The 23,261-nt window shown below is 37.6% G+C and overlaps 1 protein-coding gene and 1 long non-coding RNA gene across 16 annotated transcripts in view; one reads left to right on the top strand and one right to left on the bottom strand.

Annotated features, from left to right (window-relative positions):
- LOC110403001 overlaps positions 1–6,898 on the bottom strand; it is a 97,254-nt gene extending 90,356 nt beyond the window's left edge. For 7 of the 12 annotated variants that reach the window (XR_002441444.1, XR_002441445.1, XR_002441446.1 and 4 more), the window contains exons 1-2: positions 6,761–6,898; positions 1,922–1,954 (exon numbers count right to left, since the gene is read on the bottom strand). This is a non-coding gene — a long non-coding RNA (uncharacterized LOC110403001). Of the gene's footprint in view, positions 1–534; positions 547–1,921; positions 1,955–6,692 lie in introns of all 12 variants that reach the window. The other 5 variants (XR_002441449.1, XR_002441447.1, XR_002441451.1 and 2 more) reach the window with 3 other exon arrangements.
- The window catches only part of DIAPH2 (diaphanous related formin 2), a 155,359-nt gene continuing 139,133 nt past the window's right edge, over positions 7,036–23,261 (top strand). The window contains exons 1-3 of one of the 4 annotated variants that reach the window (XM_021405712.1): positions 7,036–7,319; positions 20,503–20,535; positions 22,840–23,016. In XM_021405712.1, the coding sequence (XP_021261387.1) occupies positions 7,200–7,319; positions 20,503–20,535; positions 22,840–23,016 (330 nt within the window). In that variant the 5' untranslated portion in view covers positions 7,036–7,199. The remainder of the gene's footprint in view (positions 7,320–20,502; positions 20,536–22,839; positions 23,017–23,261) is intronic. The other 3 variants (XM_021405708.1, XM_021405709.1, XM_021405710.1) reach the window with 3 other exon arrangements.

The following is a 23,261-nucleotide window of genomic DNA, read 5'->3' as shown; positions in this document are numbered from 1 at the left end:
GGTATTAGATTAAGGAATTCTAACAAGCAATTGACAATCATCTCCTTTTCTATTATATTTTAAAAACATTAATAGATATTATTGCAGGTGATACTGAAATAACAGACAGGAAAGAAAAAAAAAGTTCCTTTTTCCAAGGCAGCTGTTATGGGGGGGGAATTAACTTCATAGATTCAATAAGGTAGTAGTCACGTTACGTATCCCTTTATTTGCAAGTATGATTTTACAGCGCAATTCCTCCCACTAAAAGAACTGCAACAAAATCAAAAGATTTTCAAAAGAGCTATAAAACTATTTAGTGATAGTTTCAGGTAACAGTATTTATTCAGTAACGTTCCCTTAACTGCTGCTCTTTGTAGTAAACAGATTCGTGAATATTTGAAAAGCTAATTACTAAACAGCCAAGGATATAGCACTGTAAATTTCCAGCCTTACTGTGGATTATACTCCAGAATGATTGCAAGATGAAGTTGTTTACTTACAGTCCTTTACAAACATAAGTTTACCACAGCAAATAGTGAAAACATGGCTTACCAGATCATCAACCTAGAAAGTGAAAAATGAAGATCAAAGATGCTGCTATCTGTTCATACAAAGAACATGACAGCTAGCCAATAAAGTTCCACTGATATGCAGCAGAATTATCTGCCAGAGTCCTGACTCATAAGCAGCTTGCTGGCTGTATTTAGCAGCAGAGGAATGTTTAGTTGATTAGCTCTCCTATAACAATAAATAGGACACTACTGAAGTATGTGGAAACTACTGTTGAGGATTTCAGGGAGTTTGACATAATTGATGTAAAGCTTGAGATCACCTATTAATCAAATGATACATTACACAACTTAAAATAATGGCTCAGTTGTAAAAAGCACTGGGATTTGTTCTCAAATATGTCATCACCCTTATCTGAACATTCATATGGTTAAAATATTTTTAACTTTAGTCTCTTCAACCATAAACAAGTGCCTATGTGACTACATAAACTGATGTAGTGACTCATCTCGCTGGAGAGACTGATCTCACAAAAGCTACACAGAACATAGGTGCTGTATTCTGAAGCCTACTTTTTGCAGAGTTGTTTTTATGTCATAAAGGAAATCTGTATAACAAGACCTTTAAAAAAAATAAAACAAAAAAGAAACCCTAAAAGATATACTCCAAAGGAAGAACTGTAAAAGTTCCTACAGCATACTCCACTGGTGCGTTGGTCTGTTTAGGTGTGCCTCAATACTAAGGATCATCATGTGAACTCATACTGATCAGTTCAGAGTTCAAGCAATGTGATGTCATTATTCTTAGTAATAGAGTGACTAATGTTTTTTTTCCCAATAAGACAAAGGCAGCATTGGATAACTGCTGGGTATCAGAATGCATGACCTCCCTCAGACTGTTTGAACATGCTCATAGATGATGGCTGTTTAACCACGTACTAACAGAAATAAGTATATTTTTATTTTGCCATAGAAATATCCAAGAAACTTTGTGTTTTATACACAATGTTTGCAAAATTCAGAGAAGCTGAGATGTCCCAATATCTGTATATGCACAATATAAAGAAAACTATTTTTAGTGCAAAAGCAACTTCAATCCACTGTCAAGACACGCACTGTCGGACCTACTCCCGTCTGCCTAAATGTCACTCAAGGACCAACAAAGAAATTGGACCATTAAATTATTCCCTTTAGAAAGACTGCACAACTAACAATAGCTTTCTCATTCTTCTCCTGAGAAAAGGACTGTTTCATAGTAGCTTCAGATAATGACACCTTCCTTTGATTGAAAGGATGTAGCAGACTGTTTCAGAACACAATGTGAGCCTACTAAGTTAACTCTTATTATTTTCCCTATACTTACAAACTCAGTGTCTTAGCATAATATGCTACTGCCAATTTCTCAATAAGCTCTAAGTACAGATTCTTACCTGTAGATATTATCTTGGGCAGGAGTTTGTTCACTAGAAATAAAGGAAAATAATAATAATAATTAAAATGCTGATTTTCTTCCAACAATTAATATCAAGAGTTAATTTAACTGGCTAATCATGGCTAATAAAATTAGACAAAGATTAAGCTAATATATCACAAAGGATGAAAGGGAGACTTGAGTCATAGCAATAACATTATTTTATGAATTAATTACAAGCTTTCAAGAATATTAAGCTTTTGTACTTCTACGTTAGATTTGTTAAGTAGGCAAAAAGCAAAGTACAAGAACAGAAATGCCATTTAGAAGATGTGAACTCATGTACGAACATAAGTTTGCTTAAAATATCACTTAAGTATCCAAAAAGGACCAGAAGTAAACAAAAACAATTGTCATTATATCAACTGATTTGTCTGAAAGTACTTAAATCCAGAAAAGCTCTTTTGTTCTCTTGAAACTGCAAGTATTGCATTTTGACACTTTGCATATAAGTTTGTCCAAGAGACACAGCTTTCTGCAGTTATACATAGTCAATAGTCCTACTAAAATACACCCTGCAGTACTGTTTCGGTCACTTCGTTTAGCATCTTGAGTCACAAATAAAGAGAAGTTTGAACAAGATAGATACAAAATAGTAACATCAAGGTTAACGTGTATAAAGAATAGCTTAGATCTAACAAGTTACCTTGTTAGGGTTGTTACACTATGCTTGTAAAACACCAAAAAGAATCCTTTGTGACCAAAAAACACAATAGTAAGTGAAATGAAGTGTTGCTTTCACTGATTGCAAGAATACAGACTTGTTATTGCTATTTATCTTCCATTAAGTCTCTAATCTTTGCAGTGAGTTTGGGTTTTTAAATGTTTCCATATTAATGTTTTCCTTTTTTTAATCTTTAAATTACCAACAACCCTATATCAGCCTACAGTTCTACTTCTTTCCCCTCTGGCTCTGTTTTATAGTCATTCTCACAGCTGTTCCTCAAAATTTAGCAGTTTCAAGTACAAGACTCCATAGCTTGTTCAGATTAGAACAGGGTCTTGGATTCCTTGAAGGGACAGATGAACAATCTTGGGAACTCATGCTACCCTCTTACATGCACTGGTACAAAGAAAAGCTAGGTATTTCTGGAACTGCATGATAGGCAAGATCAAGGCTCTGATTCAAAACTTTTTAAGTAAGGTGAATTTTAACTCAGATTATTTTTGCAATCCACTTAAAAGTCATGTGAATGTTTGCTGTACATAAAAGGGAGCACCAGGGAGCAAGAAAAGTAACAGATTAAAACAAACAAACAGAAACAGAAAGACCAAAGCAGAACCCACTTCATTTAACACAGATGAAAACCTTTTAAAAAGAAACAACAGTTTGAATAAAACCCATCAACTTCAGACTAATAACTTTCCATTAGAATGACTGTAAGAATTATATGCAGAAAAAAGTAAATCAAAATGGTAACAGCAATAACTTCAAAATTAATCAGTTATTTCTACACATAAGCACTTCTTTCACTAGCTTGTACTCCCATGCTCTCAGATTGCTAACACCATTTACCGAGGAGGGAGAGGAAAGCGGAAAAGTTCTTGGAGGATTTAAAGAGACAAAATTCCTCATGGAATGATGGCAAAAGGCATTTTGCTTGTCAGCAATACTGAGAAATTTCTGCTAAAGGCAAACTTTGGATAACTGTGTAAATAACCTCATACTGCACCATGTATGACTACAGATTCATGCATTAGAAGCAAAGGGGGGAAAAAAGAAGAATCAGTAAATGAGAAACTAATAGGTATATCAGAAACTTCATATATATATCATCTTGTTTTTGTGTGCTTATTTAGTTTGACTGTTTGTTTTCTCCTTTGTGGTAAACTCCAAATCAACAAGAATTATTTTTGCTTCCTTTTTTTTTTAATAAATATAATATTTACCTTTTCCTATTTTTTTATGTCATTCTCTGAAGTCATTCTGTGTAACTTTTTCATATGTGTATTGTTTCCAGAAAACAATAATGGGGCATGAATGCAATTTTCTCCCCCTTTTTCTTAAAACCTAACAGAAAACTATCACCTGGAGAAGAGAAACTTTGTTGTGGTCTAGAATTGTAGGATAAATGGTAAAAATATAGAAAATGGGAAAAGTGGAATTCACCTAAATCAGTTAACTGCTACAAAAAGGAAAAAAAAAATGCTTCTGATGAAATACAACAACAACAACAACAACAACAACAAAAAACACAAGACTTTAGAACGCACAAACCTAAAAAACGGATTTTTGTTTTTGGTATTTTTGGTGAGCCTAGCCTGGAGCAAATCACTAAAGACTTGTTTAGATTAAGAACAGTATTTTCTTTATTTTCTAATCTACCTAAGTTACTTTAATGAATAAAATGCCTTGACATAAGTTGGCTGTATCTTTAATGTATATATCTCACACCAATACTTGATCTATGCTTTAGGTTTTAAATTAGAGCTAGACATAGTAAGTAAAGGTCAACTATAGGTCTTCTGTGACTGCAGAGATCATTACATTGCCAACATATTAACCATAAAAACTTTTTTTAAACAATAGGTGGGAAACCATTAGCTTCCTCTTCCTATGAATAGCTACAGAAAAAACTTGTAAGCTTACTCAACATTTAAAAATATAAAGCCTAATCAGTGGATTGTTTTGCAGCCCTGTCACAGCTACAAACAAAATGTAACTGTAGACACAGAAAATTAATCTTGTTGAAACAGCAGTAAAGATGCCTAATTTGTAATCCTTTTTCACTTACAGAAATGTTCGTAATTAGCTGCTTTAATTAACATTTGTGACACTGCTCATGTTTGCAACATAAAACATCACTGTTTTAATGGTCAATTAAGATGGGAGATAAGATAATCTGAGGGGGGAGATGAGACAATCTGAAGACAGTCTACAGCATTCCAGGAGTGGTGGAAGGATAAGTACATTAATTGTGGTACAGTGGTTGTGCTCTTGATGTAGAATTTCTGGATGAAAAGCTGGGATATGTATCACCGGGTGACTTAGCAGCATGTTTCTTCTTTGTGGTTAAGTTAAATGTAGTCTGTATTCTCTTGTAGTAGTATGCAGAACAATTCCTTTAAAAAAAACCCTCCTTCCTGCAACCACCCAGTGCAGTTAGGAAAAATATTCCAAGTTCGTTAACTTACTTCTTCAATACTAGAGACCTAGAAAACAGAACATTCTCAAGGACTGAAACCTGAATAGCTGGTTTAGTCACAAGCTATGACTTCAGCTTTTTTAGAATTGCTTCTCCAGAAGCCTATGCCTTCACTGGTAGATGGAAATTCTGTCACTGGATTTATAAAATCTCATAAATCTTTTTTTTTTTTTTTTTTTTTTTTTGAGATTTTTTGGAGTACATGGCTTCTGGAAACTCGCATAGTTGTATTTTTTTATATTTTTAGAGGGAGGATGTTAGAAAGTTAAGTTCTTACATTGCTGGATCAGCCAGTCATCTTCAAAAGCCTATTTTGTACAAATTCAGATATAAAATAGTAGATGTTTGAGGGACATACCTATCAGCCTATGATCATTTTATTGTAAGGTAACTGTCTGACTCAGTTGTTGCAGTTAAGCGTTTGACAGAGATTACATTAGAAACCAAGAGGAGAAATGTATCTACATAGCAGGGGCCTTCTGCAGCTACACATTTGTACTATTGTAAAATGATTTTTGCCAAATGTATAGTTAAAAATAAACTCTCTTAGAGACGGAGCCAAGTTAAGAAGAGTTTGTACAACTACAAGTTTTTACCCTCAGGCCATACCTAAGTTGCTCTCGGAGACGGGCCAAAACACAGCAATGCAAACTGATTGCCAAAATGATCTGAGGTTTGCTTTTGGTTGCCTTAAGCAGTTGTGATTTTCTGCCTTTTTTTTTTTTTTTTGTCAGGGACTCTTCAATTTTCCTAATTGAGATAGTTGCATTGTATCACCTCACTCTTTTTGCTTAAAATTGCCTGCAGAATTTAAATGCTCGTAAGTTGTTGGTTTATTTGGTTTGGTTGGTTTGGTTTGTTGTTTGGTTGGTTTTTTGGTCCTCAAATCTGGGTGGAGTTTGGGGGGGTGTGGGGGGGATAGAAACAGGAATACTAAAATTCTGGAGTATAGCTAAAAATTTGTATTATTTCACCTGGGGGCTATTCTTGGGGAGCCTCAAGAAACACCAGATCGCTCCATGAATCTCAGGCATGCTTTAACCATGTGTGTCAGTACGTGTATGGAGACAGAGATAGGAGAAATTTACTGTACAGGTCTCACTGGCATGTTGAACAAGAAAAGGTCTGCTGTGGAAGATGTGCAAAACTGGGAACCCCTTTGAGAAGATAATAAAATAATAGGTTTGTATGTAAATCTGGACTCCAAAGATTTTTGGATTGCCCTTGTCCCCTTACAACAGACTGTGACTGTTTCCAAGGTTGTTTTCCAAGTAACTTAAACATAGATTCAGCTATGCCAACATAAAAAGCCTATTTTTCTCTTTTATATACCAATTACATTGATACAAGGACATACACGAGGTCCAGGCAAAGGGATTCTATTTTCTACAGAACCACTTCAGGGAGTTTCTTTTGATATTATGAACCATGAACATAGGCAAAAAGCTCAAATTTTGGGGACGGGGCTTCCCAAATGTGAGGGGTAAAAAAGGCTTTCATTTGTGGGAATTCGGTTTTAGACAACATGCCACAGTTATCCTGTGCACCCAATGTATTTCTAAAATAAAATGCAAAGGAACATACTTCAGTCAGAGTCACCTCATGAAAACCCTCAGTGCATGGCATTGGTATGCCACGCATGAGACACACACCTTTCCTGCTCCCAGCAATTCGAGGAAAACTATGGAAGGAGCCTTCAGAATAAACCCAGCATACACACCGACTCTGAACTACCAGCTTTTCTCACACTTCATCTTTCTAACGGGTGTTTCTCTTCACAGCCCCCCACGCCCCGCCATTTCCTAGCAGCCTTTCCGGCCCCCCGCCCTTCTGACAGCACAACGGCCGCCGCACGCGCACACTTCATGCGCACTACGCAAAGCGCATGCGCAATTGCGGTCATCTGGCTGTGCGCACGCGTTCAGCGTCTGAGGCGGTCGATTGGGAGTAGGCGTCCTGGTAGAGTAGCACCAGGAACTGCCTTAGCCGTGACGGGGAGACGCCCCGTTGCGTGCGCCGTCTCTATGGGGCCCTGAGGATACAGCCCCGACCAGAAAGGGGCCTTGTGCCGGGCGCGGAGCCGCTAGAAGGATGGAGGATCAGGCAGCTGCGGGCTCTGGGGGCGGCGACGAGCCCCCGGGCCCTAGCAGGATGAACACGAAACGGAGCGGGCGCTCCTCGGAAGAGGAGACCCGGAACAAGCCTAAGCTGGTGAGCGAGCTGCGGGCTGGGGGGGCCGGGGTTGAGGCGGGGGTGGGGGGTGGACGTCCTGGTGCTCCCCGGGTGGGGAGCCTGGTGCGGAGGGGCTTGCGGCCGGGCTGGGGGGGGGGGGGTGTTGCTGGGTTTTCAGGAAGGATTTAATGATAATCTGTGAGCTTCTGTGGCGGTTTTTGGGTACTCCTTGCTTTTGGGCTGGTGATAGCGGGGGGAGGCGTGCGGGGAGTGCGCGGCGCTGGGAGCCGGCGGGCGCCGGGAGGTCCCGGCTGGGAGGGAAGGGGTGCGGCGCTGGGCCGGGCGGCTGCGGCACCTGTTGGTACAGTCCTGCGCGGGCACCTCGGCGCCGTGAGCGTGCTCGGTGTTCCAGCGTACAGGAAATGGGGAGCTGTGATGCAAGCGGTGTGCTTCACAAGTGAACTTCTGAGTTACTGTGAAAATAATGTAAAATGTTCTGGGCACGTTGGGGAGAAAAGGAGGTGCGCGTGTATGAAGATTCTGGAGTTTTTCCAGTTTCTTTGTAAGGAGCAGGTAGACTTTTGAATGCACAAACCCTCCTTAGGCCTGTACAGTTTGTTAATTAAAACTGCTTTTTGCTTTTAAGCAGTATATTTCTTCTTACAAACTTGCCAACATGCAGCATAAGTGCATTTCAAAGCCAACAGTCCTGTGCTGTATCTCAAATTGTAAATGGAGGAGCAGCAAAAAAAGGTTAATTATGTCAGTGTTTATTTGGCTTACTCCTGTTACTTACGTTTATTTGATTTAACTCTGAGTGAACTCATTTTACTCTCGCCTTCTGACTGGCTTTCCAGAGAAGCAGTGGATGGATGGTACACTTAAAACTTGACTGACTCTTCACATTGATTAGAGCAGTAGTTACAGAGTTTTGGTATAACTTGTGCAGGGCTTTTCGCAGGAAGGAATAAAACTAAGTTAATATTTATGTGCTCCCAACTTAGGTTCCTCTCATTAAGAGTAGTGCAGAAGAGCGTTGGGCTGATCAGCTGAGAACCCATTTTTTCCTGGTGAAAACTAACTTGGAATTCATGTGGAGAAGGTGTTTAATTCATAATGTATGGGGCATTACAAATGCACTGAAAGTGACAGTCGTTTAAAAGGATGACAGAATGCTGAATAACTTGAACTTGGCTTGTATTAAAGGCAACAATGTATATATTAACACAACATAAACGAATACTGTGGTTTGTTTTGTTTGTGGTGCTGTTGGAAACAAACTCTCACTTCCGTGCACAGGATAAATAGTAACAAAGTTGTTGTGCTTAAACTAACTAAAAAAGATAGATGCCTCTGAGGGAAGTGATTTAAAAAAAAATAGTCTTGTTTCTGGTTTTTGGATGCAGGAGAATCCTTTTATTTGAGGCAAAAACTTGAACAGAAATCTTCTGTTGCAGAGCAGAGGATTTTGTCCTGATTGAAATCCAAAATTTTATAGTTATGTGGCGAGTTCAAAATTGGATTGAGCAATTTCTATTGTGTGCTCTCATCAGTTACTCTAGAGTCAGTAGGGTTGAATTTTTTTGCTGTATTTAATGGGAGAAATGGGAGAAATGCATCATGTTAATACTTCAGTTTGTATACAGACATATGCTTTTGGTTTTTGAGGAAGTAGTTACAGGCCAGCAACAACATGAAGGTGATCTGTGGTTCCTTGCTTGAACTTAGAGCAGATGTGTCTTTCAGAAGGTAAAGTGACTGGCTTCTGATTATATAATTGAGTGGATGTATGGACTAGGGCAGGAGATGTCTTTTGTTTTGGACATGATGTATGCAAACTCTGGATAAAGCTATAATGAAGTGGGATGTACCTTTGAGGAAGGAAAAGGATGGAATTAAAGTGTATTTGAAGTTGAGGCAATGTGAGCAGACAGATTTGTCACTTAATGATTTCAGTTTGTAAGGGAAGAACAAGACCAATCAGGGAAAGGCATCATTCGTTATATAGAAGATGATCTTTTTTAAATTTTGCTTTTTTAAACTTTGAATAAGGAATTGGTTCTGCTGAGGCTAGCAATTTCTTTTGGCTATTGGAGAGCAATCTTGCATGTACTTATCTTTACTGTGGAAATAAGACAGAGGGGTATTTGAGACTTCTATGAGAAAATCCACGCTGCTTGTGCGAGTGTTAAAATGTCACTGAGTCTGTAAATAAAACGTAAATTTTGGTGTGGAGATTACCTTGGTTCAGCTTCACATCTTATAATTTACTAAGTTTCAGTACAGTTACGTAGATGAATCAACCTCTAGGTTGTTGGTTGGTTGTTGCATATAATTTTTGGAACTGTTTGATGTACTTAGAGGAGTGTGCCTCTTTTCAATTATTTCAAATATAAAGTAGCACACTGAAAGGGACTTTGTGGGACAGGGTATGTAGCTGCATATAACAGCAGATTTATTTTTAATATCTGGCATCAGACCTTTGGAAGAAGAACAAGGGAAAATGATTTATATGCGATATGTCATGAAGTTCAACAAGGCCATGTGTAAATTCTTGCGCGCATGGATCAGGGCAGACCCTGGCATGAAAGCAGTCTGAGTGGAGAATGGATTGAGATTAGCCCTGAGGAGAAGGGCTTGGGGGTATTGCTTGATGAAAAGCTCACTGTGAGGCAGTAGTGCATCTTTGCAGCCTAGGAAGCCAACTGTATCTTGGGTTGTATCAAAAGAGGCATGGGCAGCAGGTTGAGGCAGGTAATTCTGTTCCTCTAAGGGAGGCCACGAGGATGCTCAGAGGACTGGAGCACCTCTCCTGTGGAGGCAGGTGGAGAGAGGGGGGTTGTTCAGCCTGGAAAAGAGAAAGCTCTGGGGGGAACTTTGAGTATCTGAAGAGGACCTGCAGAAAAGCTGGAGAGGGACCCTTTATCTGGGTATTGATAGGAGGAGGGGTAATGTCTTAAACTGAAATAGGATAGATTCAAGTTAGACATTAGGAAGGATCTGTTTACTCAGAGGATGGTGAAGTACTGACATGGGCTGCCCAGAGAAGCTATGGATGTCTTATCCATGGAAGTGTTCAAGGCTGAGCCCCCTTGATGGGGCTTTGGGCAGCCAGATTTAGTTTTTTGCCAAGGGGTTAGAAGTAGGTGATTTTTAAGGTCTCTTCCATCCCACACAGTTCTATGAAATAGTTTTCCGTAAGGCAGCTAAAGTGAAACATATTCTCACACACAATCAAAGTTGGGCCTCATTAGAACTCGTAATTCAGTTTTTTTCTGATTTGGGTCATTTTGAGAGTCATGTAAGTCTCATATAACCTGTTGAACTTGACAGAACTGCAGAGTGACAATCTAGCTCCAGTTTTTGTGCTAGCAGTGTGTAAATTGGAGTATTTTTATGAAAATTTCACTTTCCAGGACACATCACTACTGGAGGAGCTCTGATTTAATCTCTTTTTCACATCATTTTGTGCTAGCGCAAGGACTGGAAGTGGGGATGAGTGCCTAGAGTTTTTGCCATTATTTTTGTTTATAATGGCATGGGCAGGAAAAAAATTGTTTTGGCAAACAATCATCTGATCTCATGCCAGCCCTGAGCATGGGCTAGCATGAGACAACTGTGAACAGCTACATTCTTAACTTGGTTTGGCAACACGCTTGTCTTGCCTCTTTAAGAGAATGCCTGCTATACTAGGGGAAACAGACTAAATTAAGTTGTCAGGGAAATTGCTGAGATTTGTGGGTTCTAGTCCTTAACTTAGATATTGTTTGCTGTATCTAACACTAAAGTAAATATGTAGTAACGCTAAAGGAATTATGTAGTTTTTTTGGCTGCATAGGAAACAAGTGTGTGCTTGAAAGTGTTGGATCTGTTTGGATGTGGTTTTCATAGTTAAGCTGAATCCAAAGATTTTTCAAGTCCTTTCAAAACTTCTCAAGTCTTTTTAGCTGAGGAGCTGAAGCCAGGCTTTTTACAGAAGCTCATGTGATGAGAATGGGAGACAATGGAAAAGTGAAACAGGAGCAGATATGACTGGATACTAGGGAAAAAGATAATTTGAAAGATAATTAAGCTTTGGAACTGGTTGATCAGAGGTACTGTGTATCTCAGTCATTGGAGGTATTTGAGACCTGGAAACATGGACAAAGATTTTAGCAGCCTGGTTTGTGTTCTGTGTTGACTCAGCTTTTTGAGCAGGACTTAGGGCTAGACACCAGAGATACTTTCAGATGTCTGTGATGATATGAATCAATGCTTGAGAAGAGGTGGTTATAACAGGATATGTGGTGCTTCCTGACTAGTTGAATGCTGCCTAGATAGAAGTGAATATGGTCAATATTTTTTTTGTCTGAGTCAAGGTTTTGTAGCATATCCTGTTGATTTTCTATTAGCATAAATAGTCATTTCTGTGCATGTAGTGGCTAGTGCCATGCTAAAAGCATGCTTCGTTGCTCCAAGTTAATTTCATGTTTGTGCACTAGTTGATCAGTGATAAAAACTCTACTTAGCTACAACCTTAGTTTTCAAAAGGGGCTGCAGTGTGAGTATGATGCTGTGTTTAAAAGTAGATTGAGAGAAAGAGCTTGTAAAATGGGGTAAAAAACTTTAGGGGTAGGAGAGAGATGACTTAGTTGGAATGCATTAGATGCGATGATGTGGACTTGATGATTCATCCCACAAGGAGTAACTCATACTTGAGTTTAAAAACGGAAGAAGTTTATGCTTCATATTGAAGCGTTTTAAACCCTGTGAGCTCTGAAATCAGTCAAAAACTATGAACCCAAGATTCTGACTAATGTGCCATCAACTCATGTCCAACAGTGGAATAAAAGCTTTTATCAGCTTAAATACAGAAGTAAACTGACTGTACTTGGCTGATAGGTTTCTTAACTTTGCTGCTCCACCCATGTTTGGGCAGGATTGCTTTAAATGAGCTGTCAGTAGTATTGTTCACTGTCAGACAATGTTCTAGAGAACCTACACCACGTGACCTTGTTAAACTCAGGCTGTTGGATGTCACTCTTCTGTGGAGAGAGAATATACTCTTTACACATGACTCCTTTAGATGTTTGTATTGTGCATATGTGAACTATGAGTCAGGTCAAGCAGATTTTGGTAAATGAATAAAATACGTTTGAGATCACAGTGTGTCTCAGTAAAATCAGTGAATGCCTCAGAGGATTCTTACTTCCAGTATATACCTGAGGCAAAAGGTGAAATGAATACATTGTGTTTTAGAAAACACTTGGTCAAGCAACTGAAGTTACGGTGTAACTGTTACTGAAAAGTGATATTGATGTCTTAAGAAAACTCCCTTATTGCAGAAAAGGCTATTGGTTTGGCAGTGATTCTAATATGGTGGAGCAGGACATAGTGCTGACTAGCTTTAGCTTTTAATGTGAGTTGATGTTGGCACTGTTTAAATGAGGTGATAGAGTGATAAGACTATATGCTTGTGGGAATTGAACTTCCTGAACTACTACTTGTAAGACAAACTGTAGAGAGATTCTGGATGATACAGGAAGCTTTGCAAACAAAACAGATTCTGCAGAGGCAATGTGGAAGAGAATTGCAGAGAGAACTGACAGTATGCATATCAAATAGGAGAGGTACTTTCTAAGCTAGAGACAAAGTAGAAGATGTCTGTTGCTGCTGAAGCAACTGTTGATTTCAGTTGGTTGTTCATCAGATTACTTGTTTAAAACCACAAGAAATTAGGAAATGATTAAAATGCATATTTTTACATAGTTCTTACAACATGTACATCCTGGTTATTCTTTTATCATTTAATAACTTTATTTTGGAGGAAATAAGCTCACCACTACAACTTTTCGTAATGGGAAGGCAGATAATATTTAGAGAAGGTTAACAGTTGAAAGTCTTTCTTTATTGTTTGTGTAGCATTTATAAAGTTGCAGTTAGACAAAGCTAATTTGGACCAGCTTCAACTTGAATGTTATTTTTTGTATCAAACTTATGTTTTCCTTATGAATGAAATAGTTTTTTCCTATGGTATTGATAGAGAGACCATCCCTAGAGCTCCTGCTTTCATGCATAACTTTCTAATAGTAAACAAACTAAATCTTGCTGGACAAAAGTAGTGATATGTTTGTAAAGCTTTTTAGCTGATAATTCATGGTATGGAGGAAAGGGGTGACAATTAAAGAAATGCTGAAGCAGTTGCTTATTCTACTAAGTGTCCTGAATTGAATACATAGCCAACATTTGTGATTTTAAACATACTGTGTGCTGTTAGGCTTAAAACGTTAAAGATGACCTTAAAAATGAGTGTTAAAAAACAGGGGAGGCTATCAGCTTTTCTTGGGCAGCAATGCTGGCCTAGTCTGCATGCCCACCTCAATGCTTTGGGGAGTTTTGTGTGGCAGTAGGACTAATGAGACCAAGAGACAGATCCTGTCGAAAAATCTTTATTTCTTCCTTGATTGTCTACTAGAACTCTTAAGTTCATCTGTTTCCATTATTAGATAAGGTTGTGACTGCTTCTCAGTGATAGCTGTTTAATTGGGCATGGAGTGAAAGCAGGATATTATATGCACATAAGCAGATCTGAAATGAATCTACAATAGCAATTAAATGATGTTGTAATACACATCTTGATATAATCCACAAACTCATGAGATCTGTATGAAGGGAGAAATACCCTTAAAGTTTATTTTGGGAACAAACAAGCCCACTTGGAAAATGTAGAATTTGATAGAGCCACTAGGGGTGTTGGCCCTGACTGGGTGTGGTAATATTTGGTGTATGGTGTAGTGCATGCTGTAATATTACCACACCTTTCCTGTTACATGAAACAAAGGTGTTCTTACTATTTACTAATATGCAAATGGTCTTATGTAAATGAGACACTTTTTTATTAGCTTCGGATAATTTTGTAGAAGAGTGAGAGAACAGAAAGTTCAGGGTAATGCTTATTACAGGTAGCATCCTTCCTTGTAAGATTCACTTCTTGATCGTTTCAGCAGTGCTGTGATTGGAGATGAGATGGTGTTGGAGAAGGTAGTAGGTCTCCTGAATCTGATGTGTTTGCTGCTTTTGGTGTAGTGCTAATAGATAGGGAAGATATCAAAGATGGAAAAATGTATTTATTACTAAAAATGTTTCCAACTTGTCTTTCAGAACAGTTAAGTGTGCTTAAACTTGTTCTGAAGGTATAGAATGTAAGTGTAAAAGTCTCACTAGCTGATTTAAAAAAAAAAAAAAAGCAATAGGAAGGAATTCTGCCTTTTATTCCTCAGGGGGATTTTTTTTCTTCGACAGTTGTACTTTTACTCCTAATTGCAGTGGAAATGTGAAGTTTCCTCTCTACAACAACAGAAAACAACAAAGTAACATTTAATTTGCCTTTTAATTTGAGAATAACTGTGAGGGAACTTGAGGAAAGTGGAACTATCAAAGCAATGCTGTCTCTTAGTCTAGAAGAAGTTCCTGAATAAAATTATTAAATTTGAAGTAGTACTCTAAAATGTGAACACCTGGGCTACAGGACTGGAGACATACAACCAGTGAAGCAGCAGTTGTAATTTTAAGTTATGTAGACCAATGGAATTGCAATAAATGTACTGGTGGATATAGGTTGAGCCTTGAAGGCTCATTCTCTCCTGTCTCTTTCTTCAGGGTTTAGCTAGTTAAATGCTAGTAACTTTGTCCTGTATGGGATTGCAATTCATAACCACATCATAATGAATATTTAGACATAGAAATGAGAAAAAATGACCACAGACCTTAAATATTCCTAATGATACCTCTTGATGATGCCTCTGTGCCACGACTAGTTGGTTATATATATACAACCAACTGTACATTCATTGTTTCTTTTGGTATTTCAGGGATGATTGTTGGAAGAGACAAAATAAGTGCTTTGGTCAGGAGAACTGTTAGGTTTACAGTCTTTCAGTTAGTATGGCAAGAGCTAAAGATGGTTATTAGAATATTGACATTCAAAGATCTCTGTGGTTTTTGTTTCTCACAAAGCTACATTCATGAGAAAAATAAGAGCAAGCACTGATGCCATGTGAGGTTCACTAGATACATGTAGTTACCTGTAGAATCTAGTTCTCTGCTTTTGCTACATTTTGGTTCTTCATATTGTGCTGTGATTTACTTTCATTTCTGTAGGATTTAAGCAACTTCTAAAATAACTGTGGCTTCGTAATAGATCTGTGCTGGAATATTTGCATTTGATTGTATGTGAGGGGATGAAAATTTGACAGATATTAATAGTTCAGACAGTTACATGCAGCGCTCCCGTTGCATTAGAATAGTTAACTATTTGCATAAGAAAGAGCATATTGAACTGCAATGGTTGTCAGCAGTGTAAATGGGGAAAATCATCAAATCCTATTTCTTAATGTACTTGAATTGTCAAGCTAAGCATACGTATTGAAGGCACATACACTTAGATTATGGGCCACATACCCAAATAGCATTGCATTTATATTAGACTTTAATAATTTTATGGTCAGTTCTAATTATTTTGGTAGTGCATACTTGAATGGTTTTTCTTGAAGAAGGGTGTTTATGGAAAAATGAAATGAGGAATTCAGGTAGTTGAGTATCGGTTACATTTAATGCTTTCCTTGATAAGAAAGCTACTTCATAAGCTACACTTCCTAAGCTTCATTTACTAAAATCTTAACACGTTAGAAGTGCATTCAAATAATTTCCAGAATCCTTTCAGATGCACATACTACTTTTTGTACATACATCTTGTGCTTGGTGGAGGGGAAAAAAAAGAGGAATTCCAGGGCGGACTTTATTAGACAATTGTCCATTGAAATTGCTATCGTACTGGTATTGTGTGAGATTGCTTGTCAGTATCAGCATATTCTTTTTATTGCACCTAGAGCAAGTAAATGAGTTGGTTTAGGTTTGGAAGAAAATTTATTTCCTTCTTTTTTCTTTTTTTTCCTACGAGAACAGACTGAAGTTACTTAATCAGTTATTGAATCAACTTCTGGGACTTCATTGCAAGTGAATGCAATGTAACACTAAAGCTACTGGTATGGTAGATGGGTTGTTTGAACGCTGATTGGATTGGCTGCGTATTTGACTTGTCTGCCAGCTATGGTTGTCGGTACCATATTAGGCCCCGCATCTCTGTTAGCTCTTGTTTTTCAAAAATACAACTGGTTGACTTCTGAACTCTATTTTTTTTTTTTTAGGGAACTTTAAAGAAAAAAAAAGGGCAGAGTTATTGTGAGTTGCATTTTACACAACATTCTGGAATGCTTATTTTGGAAAAACTATATCAAAACAATTCTTGACTTATTAAGTGCAGACTTGATCTCAAATTTATGCCTGCATACAAGCTATCGATTAAGCTTTTTCATTTCAGTGTTGCAAAGCTATTTTGCTAGATAGAAATACTTGATGTACATCAAATTGGCTGTATGTTTTCCTTTCTTTTTCTGGGCTATTCTGTGTGCAAGAAGCTCATCTGTTCAGGTATGTTATGGAGCTTCTCAGACGGGGTAAAAGCTGTTAATTGGCCAAACTCATTAGCTTTATAAGTATAGCGAGAGGAAGCTGCCACTTTTTATCCCCAGTTCTTAAAAATAGTTTTTTTTTTAATTGTGACAATGAACTTCACTCTTACTCAAGTTTTTTTACTCTTTTCTAGACATGGAGCCCTTTTAACTACAGCAGTATGCTTTGAATTTGTTAAATGTTAGATTTTTCTTTTAAGATGAGCAGTGAATGGTTAACTTCAAAAATGAGAGTTCTTCTTAAGTCATTGAGTTACTGTGCTTTGATTTGAGAAAATTCTCTAGTACTTATGCACAGATCTGTGTTGTTCATTGCTGTTTACTTGTTTCCCAATTGGCAGTAAGTAAAAGTATAGTCTAGTCAAAGTGGTGGGCTCAGTTTGTAGGAACTTCGTGTCTTGCAGAGATATTTGGCAGTGTTTCTTAGCTGAAGATGCTTGTAGCCCTGGAACACCTCTTGCTCTTGTGGGTAAAATAGATAGTGAAATAAATGTTACAGACTATTTGAAATTTCCTTTGTTACTATTTGAGGAGAGGGTGAAATGGGTAGAAAATAGCTGTTGGGAGGGAATTTATGTAATTAACGATAGAGAAGAAGCCCCATAGTAAGTTGCAAAAGTTAGCAATGCCCATGCTGTGAAGAGCTCCATAAAATATTGGGAAGTTTCTTAAAAATGAAGTATTTTAATTTTGGTAAACTTTAAGAAGAGGAGGGGATGCATATTTGTTTTTATTATTTAAAACCTAAACAAACCACCAAAATACTACTGAACCCAATGAGCAAAATCAAAGCCTGCCAAGGAACTGCTAGCAGTGGAAGGGGTGCAGTGAGCCAAAGGAGCTGGAATTAGTCTTGAGCAGTACTCGTTTCATCTGTACCCAATAACCCTGGAACATGTGCAAGAATAATGTCAACAGCTCCTTAGAATATTGTTCATTCTTCAAAGAAGCTTCCTAGAAAAGAGCAGGTAACTGATAACAAACAGTATTTGATCCCTTCACAAATAAGTTGTTGGTAAAGTCATTTTTTTTTCCCCACTAGTAATAAGCTTGATATAACGCAAAAAAACTTGGACAAATGCTGTAGCAATGGAGTTTGGCTTTTCCTCAAAGAATAGAAATTGCAGATCCAGAAATACCAGTGCACATGGACTACAGTGCCACTTAGTAGTCAGAGCAGCTGCTTAAACTGAAGTTACAGCTGCTGTGATATACACAAGGGCTTTCTCCTCCTTTTCCCATTCTTTCCTGTTTATAGCAGCTTCCTGGGAAAATTCTTTGTCTTACAGGCAAGAAGGAAATGAAGCAGCATGTGAATAGAGAGGAATTATATTGTACGTAGTAATGAGGAAGCTGGTAGTACCATTTGACTTCAGTACAGTTGGGAGTTCCTGTTAAAAAGGAGCAGGAATTCAGGATTCCAGGTGCTTGTAATGGGCTTTGAGGAATGTGTTAAGTGTTGTTAAAGGAGGAAGCAAGCAAGAAGAGATGTATTAGCATAATGCTGAAATGTTTTACGTGCTTAAATTACGCATGAACACTCACAATTTTAAGTTTTTACCATGAGTTTGTGAGACAATTGTTTTTAAACGTTAACTGATGGGATTACTGCTTATCTCAAAAGTTACTCAGGAATTAGCTTGAATTTCAGAGTACTGTAAACTAACCTTAATCGAGTTAGGAAGCCTATCTTATGTGCCCAGGCTTTTTCTGAAGTTCAAATATGAATGCATAGGTTAGGAATTAAAAAGGTCAGGGTTAAATAATAATCAGTTTACAGATGGAAACTTCATCAAAGCCTACTGCTGTTTTTCCACCTCTGTGATTTGGGAATGGCTCTACCATGCTGCTAATAAATTGGACAATGAAAGTGAAGCTGTTCACGAGGGTCAGAGAATGTCATTTTTGAGGGCTGGTGTACAATATGATTACTGTGCCTCAGTTTTCTCTTCTCTCCTATTTGAGAGCAGTGTTGAGGCATTCAGTGTTCCAGCTCCATGATTTAAGGCTTTGTGCCCTCTGCTGTTATTAGTCACCAACCTTGGTGACCCTGTGGCTTTCACATGGAAGTTGTCTGTCTTCTTTCCCTGGTATTGCTCATTTCTGAATGGTCAGTCTTTTCTTGGATGTGGGAAGAAAGTACAGTAATTGATGTCTACAACAAGCTGGGAAAGGATTAATCTTTCATCTTGTAGTGCTGTGACTGTCTTATAGGTGTCTCAAAGAATAATGATAGAGGATTGAATACAGAAACTGTGATACCTTAAACTTCCTCCTGGGGAGGAGAACTTTTGGTTTCTGTCCGTACATGAGACCAAAAGCAGTAGTTAAAAGACGGCGTGATTTCATTGTTAGTGTAAGAGAAAACGTGTGTCAGTGAGAATCTGCAGGCACATAACTGCTTTGTGTCTGCCTCCAGCTAGTATCACTTGTACCTGTTAAATGTGGTGCTTATCTTGAGTAGCTACAGGCAGCATTGTAGCTTGTGCACTGTAAGGAGTTTTGAAAAGTGAGCTTGAGATGTCTAGGGGGAAAAAATGGTGTGGGTATCTTGCTTTCATATTCAGTATTTTGCCCAGAGGAGTTTGAGTGACAGATGCAATAGAAATGTAGAGATGGAGTAGATTATCCTGCTGGAAGTTATGGGAGAGATTGACAGTACTTAAATGAAGGGCGGCAAAACGAATTTTTGGTAGAAGTGGCTGCTGAAACGTACTCGGAGTTCCAGAACTTACTGCTTACATAGCTGTGTCTGGTTTGAAATAGTGGTTGTATATTTTTTCTTCTGGACTTCTTGCTGAATAATCTTCATTTTAGAAAGTCTTATCAGACTAAGGACATCTTAGTTTTAATTTCAAGATTAGAGCGTTAATTTTTCTTTTGGCTCCATTCTAAGCTTATGCATTGCTAATATGTAAGAGGTGTAGCCAGAAGGAACACATTTGAGACGCGGCTACTGAGGTAGGAGATTGGTGTCAACATCTGAAGCACTAAGAGAAAAACATTTTATTCCAGCTGTGTGTCCAGGGTGTGGTTGGGATTTTTTTGTAGCAGTTCGTATGGTGCTGTGTTCTAGACAAGTGAGCAGAACAGTTTCTGTAACACACCACTGTTTTAGCTTTGGCTGATAGTGCTTTCACGGTGTCAAGGATCTTTTTCTTGTTTCTTACAACTCCCCAGTCAGTGGGCTGGGGATGGGCAGGAGGCTGGGAGGGGGCACAGCCAAGAGAGCTGACCCACACTCACCAAGGAAATATTCCGTGCTGTGTAATAGCATACTCAGCCATAAAACTGGTTGGGAGTTCTGCCAAAGTAGCAGCTGCTTAGAGTCTGTCTGGGTATTGGTTGCTGGTGGTGAGTTGCATCGTTTCTATCAGTTGGGGTTTTATTTTTTTGTTCATTTATTTGTTTTCCTTCACTCATTAAACTGTCTTTAGGTAAACTCATGAATTTTGTTTTACTTCTGACTGTGTAACACTGATTCTTTTGGGGTGTATGGGGGGAAATGAGTGGGCCTTGCCTGCCAGCCAAGGTCAGTCCACTGTCCTGAATATGTCTGAATGTTTAGTTCTCAAAGTTTTTAAGGGTGAACCCGTTGTCCCTCCTTCCAATGTTTTTAATGTTAAACTACCTGAAATATAAACTTCTTTATTCTAAAACAGTAGGTAATTTTTTTCTTCTATTTGTGTGTGTTTTTGTTTTTGTTTTGATAGAATATCCAAATAAAAACTTTGGCAGATGATGTGGTAAGGTCTTCGGAACGTCTTAATTTGCAATGATAACTCACACTGCATGCTGTCTTACTCCAAATGTTGTGGACAATATAACACGTTCTTTTAAGGATATAAAGCATTAGATTTTAGAAAATTGAGTTGCTGTACTTCAATGCTTTCATTTGTAACAACTTGAAGAAAAATAATTAAAGAAGTTTCTCCAAATTGATATCATTAAGCATATTCAAAATATTTTGGTAATGCTATGAATGTGTTGAAACTGGTGTTATTTCCTTGGACCTTCTTTTTAACAGTAGAGAATCTGCAGTGGTTCTTCAAAATGAGCCAAATGATGCAAATGGAATTACTTTGGCTAATGAAAATGCACTGCATTACAAGCACCAAGTTTGTATTCAGAAGCATTAAGTTGAGAATTTTGAATACTTCCATATACTTGGTATCTATTTCATAATTTTGAAATAGATTGCAGTAAAATTACCAACTTCTGTTTTCTTCAATGATAGCTAAGCCATGCTGGCCATTTAGTTCATGTGTCCATATTACTTATCGGTGAGATTCTTTTATGTCTTTGAAGTGATCTTACATTGCAGTCCGATTAAATCTATTGTTAATGAAGTGTACTTGAAACAGATCACAGTACAATGAAAGTGATCTTAAGTGATTTTTTGTCTGCTGAAAGGGCACTTATTAAAGTGAAGAAAGAACAGAACTGCATTTGATGTCTGTTGGTTAATTTGCGTCCTGTCATTCCAGCATTATGTAATACCTTGTGGCCTTTTCAGTGGCATATGCCCTAATTCCAATTTCAAAAAAAAAACATAAGTAAACTAGTATTATAAGAGAAAAATGTGGTTAGAGTAAATTTGTTGTCTTTTTAAAGGATTTTATAATATCCTTTTAGGTAATGTGTTTCTGTCCACAAATTTAAGACTTGTTAGAGGGAGGGAGGAGGAAAAAAATAATCCAACCCACCAACATAACTCCCTCAGAAATCAGGGGGTGGGCAGCTTATCTAGGGATACTCTTTGTTCACAAATTTAAAATAAAAAAGAAATCTAAAATCTCAAAACACACAAAAAAGACTCGAACAAAACAACGCACCAACAGAAACCAACCAATAAAATGGAAGAGGAAAAATAAATGAACAACCAGTGTAGCCCGTATTCCAAAGTACTTAATCAAATTTCTACAATACAAGTTGGCCTAATTTAAAATTAATCCAGATTTCCTCCAACTTAAATACTCCTTTGAATTTTTTGGACTTCAGACGTTCTGTAATTTCAGACAACATAAATTTTGTTTCATATGTCTTGATAGACATTGTGATAAGTGCTATGAACGATGCTGGTAACTCTACATAAGCTGCTGTTACATGAAAGCACATCTTTAATAGGCTGCTCCATGCCTGAAACAGATACGCTAGTATTTGTTGCTGAAAACAGTTAATTTACCAAATCTTATGTAGACCTAACATTCCCAATATATATGTGTGTATGTTCATACATATGTATTTATCTACTCAGCTTCTATCTATTAAAGCAGTTTTACTGAAATAAAGAGTTTCTAACGCTTTATCTAACTCTGTTCAGGGTAGAGCTAGATTTTAAATAATGCAATGGCAGTTGGCCTTGTGAGGAAGGTGGGCTTCTTGGTTGTTTCCAGTATTAACAAATTAACTGAATAAGCATGCTTATTAAAAAAAATATGAAGGGAAGGGGATTGGGTGTGAGGTGTGTAACAAGTCAGCCTTAACCAGTGTCGTTGTATGGTATGCTTTTACTAATGTCTCTCACATGTATTTAACTATGAATGGCTGCTTCTATGTGAGTAAACTGTTACATTACTTTTGAAAGTTGCCTATTAATTTCAGGAATCTGTGCTCAAAAGCACTTAAGGAATTGTGAAATAGGAGCATTAATTCCTCTGCAAACTTTATTTTACTTCACCAGGATTTTTTTTAAAGTCTGAACTTGTGAATACTTCCTTCCTAGCACTGGCTTTTTCAGTTGTCCTCCAAAGATTTAGAGCTCTAGAGGTGAAGTAACATTGGACGTGACATTTGTAGTGCCATATTTTCTTACTTCTCAGGATAATTAGGGAGTAATGGGAAAAGATCAACTCAAGATTTTGGAATTTGACATAGATTATATACTTTTGAAACTGTGAGTAATAGTCTTATGCCATTTGTTAAAATTGAATTTTACCTCTGCTGCTGAATTTATTTAAAAATGTGTTTATTACTACCATGTAATAGAGTTAACATCTTTGCTTTGTATCTGTTGCTCTCTGCTTATTTTCAAATGGATATCTTTGCAGCGTGACAGAATAACAAGCTTCAGAAAATCAGCAGCGAGAAAAGAAAAACCTCTAATTCAGCATCCTATAGACACTCAACCTACTATAAGTGAAATTCCACTTGCCCAGGCACTTGTTGATGAACGTTGCATGAACTTATCAGAAAAGGAAGTTATGGATCTGTTTGAGAAAATGATGGTAAGATGCTTTATGAGATTTTGTTTTTTAGAGTTTATTGCATAGTAGTAACTTTAAAATGTTGTTGATTTGGAAGTACTGGCACATAAACCATCGAGTGACTGGGTATGCCTAAGTAATTTAAACATAAAGAATACCAGCAACTTCTTCAGAGGAAGCAAAAGAAAAAGCCAGAAATAAAATTAAAAAACAGGCTGGTGCTATTGGTTATTTCATTACGATAACCTATATATGTCTTAACTGCA

The sequence above is a fragment of the Numida meleagris genome, chromosome 8, assembly GCF_002078875.1.
Source record: "Numida meleagris isolate 19003 breed g44 Domestic line chromosome 8, NumMel1.0, whole genome shotgun sequence".
In the NCBI taxonomy this organism is placed as follows: domain Eukaryota; kingdom Metazoa; phylum Chordata; class Aves; order Galliformes; family Numididae; genus Numida; species Numida meleagris.
Note: the sequence above shows the minus strand (reverse complement) of the source record. Positions and strands in the feature narration are given on the sequence as shown.